The 4,328-nt window shown below is 35.0% G+C and overlaps 1 protein-coding gene across 1 annotated transcript; it reads left to right on the top strand.

The window, feature by feature from the left end:
• The first annotated feature begins 1,166 nt into the window (after positions 1-1,166).
• On the top strand, positions 1,167-2,123 carry LOC110259621 (olfactory receptor 7C2-like). The gene has a single exon (XM_021085101.1). It carries the CDS (start codon positions 1,167-1,169, stop codon positions 2,121-2,123), a length of 957 nt encoding a protein of 318 aa, XP_020940760.1.
• Positions 2,124-4,328: the final 2,205 nt, after the last annotated feature.

Raw genomic sequence — 4,328 nt, 5'->3', positions numbered from 1 at the left:
TTTTCTTTCTTGTTTCCATTAAATATATGATTCTCTCTATTTGACTTTTGTCAAAGAATTAGCTCTGAAATGTATTTCTCAGTTATAATTTTTTATTCTCTTTTTTATTTTTATTCCTGTATACTTCTACTTATTTTTATTACAGTATACTCTTTTTCTCATAATATTTCCATTATGGTCTATCCCAAGAGACTGTAGATTGTATTCAGTTCCCTGTACTATACAGTAGAGTCACTTCGCCTATCCATTCTAAATGTAATAATTTGAATCTACCTAAATCAAACTCCCCATCCTTCTTTTTCATTCATTAACCCTGATTTAGCTCAATTTTCTGTTTTAAATAGTTATGTTTTATAGAACTTTTATTAACAATATTTTCAAATTTTAAGGGTTGGTTTCTTAAGGATAGATTACATGTATGTCCAGTCACACTTTCTGAAAGATACAGTAGAAAAAAATGAATCTAAAAATCAGAATTCATGTTAACACACAAAGATGACCCCTGTCCATGTTTAGGTGCATGTTGTTATGGGCAATTTTCCCTTGGATTTCTGCAAATATGTGTCAGATTATAAAGGACAGGTATGCTGATTTAATTTCTCCATTCTAAAAACCAAGTAAATTACCTTCTCTATAAGATTTTGAGGTTTCATTTTTCTTTCCACATGTTGGAAATCTGCATACTTAATAGTTTTTAAAAGGTTTTAATTGCAGCATAGATAAGTAGCAGGAACAAAATTTTCTCAGTCATTACCCTTTATTATCTTATGCCTTTTTCTAAGTTAAGGTGTTAGTCTTGCTATGAGTTACAATTAAGTCTTTATAGATTAAAAACATTAATTTTTATCAATGAAGTAGATCATTTTTAAGCCATACTTTTCTACATGGCACATTTTCTCATATGGCCCAATCAATTATCTTTTCTTTCCTTATATCTACCAAACATTTTTTTATTCAGAGACAACCACTGAACCTAGAAAAAGATTTTCCAGGTACCCAATGTAACCACAATTTGTCATTGAGGGATAAAAAGCGTTAGCTCACATGAATGACTTAATGAATTCCCTGGGTTTGGATTAAGGATATTTCTATCATTCTGATGAATTCTTATTTGGAGTAAATGCTGATTTTTTTTTTACTGCATTCTAGACAAACACAACAGCTACATGGAAATAAGAAACCAAACAAGATACTTTCTCCTCCTGGGATTCACAGAAGAGCCAGATATGCAGCCTCTCCTCTTTGGGTTGTTTCTGTCCATGTACCTGACCACATTCACTGGAAACTTGCTCATTATCTTGGCCATTATCTCAGACTCTCACCTCCACATGCCAATGTACTTCTTCCTCTCCAACCTGTCCTTTGCTGATATCTGTTTCACCTCCACTACCATCCCAAAGATGCTGATGAATATACAGACACAGAGCAAAGTTATCACCTATGCAGGCTGCCTCAGCCAGGTATTTTTTTTCTTTGTGTTTGGATGCCTGGACAATTTAATCCTGACTGTGATGGCCTATGACCGCTTTGTAGCCATCTGTCACCCCCTATACTACACAGTCATCATGAACCCCCAGGTGTGTAGGATGCTGGCTCTGGGGTCCTGGTGCATCAGTGTCACAGGCTCCCTGCTTGATACTTTGACCCTCTTGAGGCTGTCCTTCTGCATGAACATGAACATTCCACACTTCTTTTGTGATCTTCCTGAAGTCCTAAAGCTTGCCTGTTCAGACACCCTCATCAATAACATAGTAGTATATTTTGTTGTTGTTGTTCTAGCTGTTTTTCCTCTCTCTGGGATCCTCTTTTCTTATTCTCAGATTTTCTCCTCCATCCTGAGAATTTCATCATCCAAGGGCAAGCACAAAGCCTTTTCCACCTGTGGGTCTCACCTCTCAGTTGTTTCCTTGTTCTACGGCACAAGCCTTGGGGTCTACCTCAGTTCGGCAGCAACTTCATCCTCTAGGACAAGTCTGGTGGCCTCGGTGATGTACACCATGATCACCCCCATGCTGAACCCCTTCATCTACAGTCTGAGGAACAGGGACATGAAGAGGGCCCTGGGAAGACTCCTCAGCAGAGTAGCATCTCTCAGTGATGGGGTCGTAGCAGGATTCTCATAAGGAGCAAGCCTCAAAGGATTGATAGGTATTCCTCATGGATCTAGAATTCTTCCAAACATTATTCTCTCCTACTCCTGTAATCAAAATATCTTACTGTGCCTTGATTTGATCATGTTTAAATACACTGTATTATTTTTCTAGGGCTGCCATGACAAAGAATCACAAGCCAGGTGGCTTAAATAAAACATCTTTCTTGTCTCACAGCTCTAGAGACTAGAATTTGGAAATCAAGGTGCTAGGAGGATTGGTTCTTTTTGAGGGATGTGAAGAAAAATCTGTTCAATATCTAGTTTCTTTTGGCTTGCTGGTCATCTCTGGCATTCCTTAGCAAATAGAAGCATCACCCTGATCCCAGAATTGATCCACCTGTGCATGTCTGTGTGTGACAATGTGCAAATTTCCCCATTTCACAAGGATGCCAATCATATTATTTAAAGGAATAATCTACTCTACTGTAAACCTAATCTTAACTTGACCAATTATATCCATAATAAACCTATTACCAAATAAGGGCAAATTCTAAAGTTCTGGAAGTTAGGAGTTTAGCATATGAATTCCTGGGAAGCAAAATCGACCCATTAAAAAAGAGCTACATCAAGGCTAGCTTCAAATGCAATGTATGGTCAACCAACATACTAGGAAATTTTTCTGTTTTTTTTTTAATCAAGTTTTATTGGAATATAGCCATACTCATTTGTGTACATAGTTTCCATAGTCACTTTCATGCTGCAAAAGTAGATTTGAGTAGTTATAGAAAAAGCCTAAAATATTTATTACCTGGCCTTTCACTGTAAAAAATTCACTTGTCCCTGAATTAAATTATTACTTTCACTTCAGTTCAGTAGCTAGATGTGTAGGCATCTCAGCACACCATTAAGAATTCCCTAATGTTAACATGAAATTCTCCACAAAACTACCTTATTGCTGTTATTTTAGTTTAGAAGTTGGATTTTTTAAATGAGATGTTAATCAAATGTAAGTGAGCCTCTTCCTAATAATATAAACAGTGATTTTCTTAGTCTATGTATCTCCGAGCCTGCCTAGAAAAGAAATCTTACATAGAAGGAAAGTGCAATAAACCTTTGAATAAATAGTTCTAAACTAGTCTATGCAAATACTGAATAAATAAGTGGAATTAATAAGGTCCTGAACCTAGTAAAGCTCTTAGGTATTGTGTACTTAAACTTTACTGATTAGGAGTAATGCTAATATGTGAAAGCTTTATTGAAATATTATGAACTTGCCATTGTGCACACGTTAAGGCAAAGGCTATTTTATCAGCTCTAAGTGGACTTGTTTATGATGGGAATGATTGGCTATATATGTCAACATTTTATGTGACCTGGAAATGATCCTACTATCTCTACCAGAAAGAGTGATTGGGGAATCCATTCCATTGTTGGACAATTCTCAATATTAAAATGATATTTATTTATTCTAATTCTACAATGCCCATGGTTGGTTTAGTTCTTTTGAAGGCATGGATATTGGCTGGTAATATTCTTTTTTGTGTAATGTCTTTGTCTGATTTGAATATCAGGGTGATGGCAGCCTCATAGAATGAACTCTGGAGTGTTGAGTTTCTTGGACAATTTGAGAAGGATAATTAATAGTTCTCCATTATATATATATTTTTTAGAATTGCCATGTGAAGCTATCCAGTCCTTGAATTTTGTTTGCTAAGAGATTTTTTAAATTACAAATACAATTTCACTTATAGTGATTGGTCTGTTCAAATTATCTCTTTTTCTTGGCTTAGTCTTGGCAGGTTGTATCTTTCTAGAAATATTTGTGTTTCTTCTAGGTTTTCTAAACTATTCATCATATACTCTTATGATTTTTTCTATTACTGTTGCATCAGTTATTTCTCCTCTTTCATTTCTTACTTTCTTAATTTGTATCCTCTCTCTTTTATTATGAGGTTGGATAAACATTTATTGATTTTATTTATCCTTTCAAAAAAAACCAACTCTTGGTTTCATTGATCTTTTCTCTTTTTACCTATAGTTGTTTATTTCCTCTCTAATATTTGTTATTTCCTTCCCTCTGATAATTTTTGGTTTTATTCTTCTTTCTAATCCTATTTAGAAGTACAAAAGATTGCTTACTTGAGGGTTTGTTTTTGGGTTTTTTTTTTTTTTTCAGTTTCTTGAGGAAGCCCTGTATTTTTACAAATTCCTTTCTTGGAACTTCTTTTGCTGCATC

Source organism: Sus scrofa, chromosome 2, assembly GCF_054392235.1.
Source record: "Sus scrofa isolate SSC_HxYL_T2T_F1_AM1 chromosome 2, Sscrofa_HxYL_maternal_Yorkshire_Landrace_v2.0, whole genome shotgun sequence".
NCBI lineage: Eukaryota > Metazoa > Chordata > Mammalia > Artiodactyla > Suidae > Sus > Sus scrofa.
The sequence above is the reverse complement of the archived record's forward strand: the minus strand, read 5'-3'. Positions and strand labels throughout refer to the sequence as shown.

Bases quoted from the DNA above. Each gene is read 5' to 3' on its own strand.
- LOC110259621 (XM_021085101.1), top strand. From the start codon at position 1,167: ATGGAAATAAGAAACCAAACAAGATACTTTCTCCTCCTGGGATTCACA.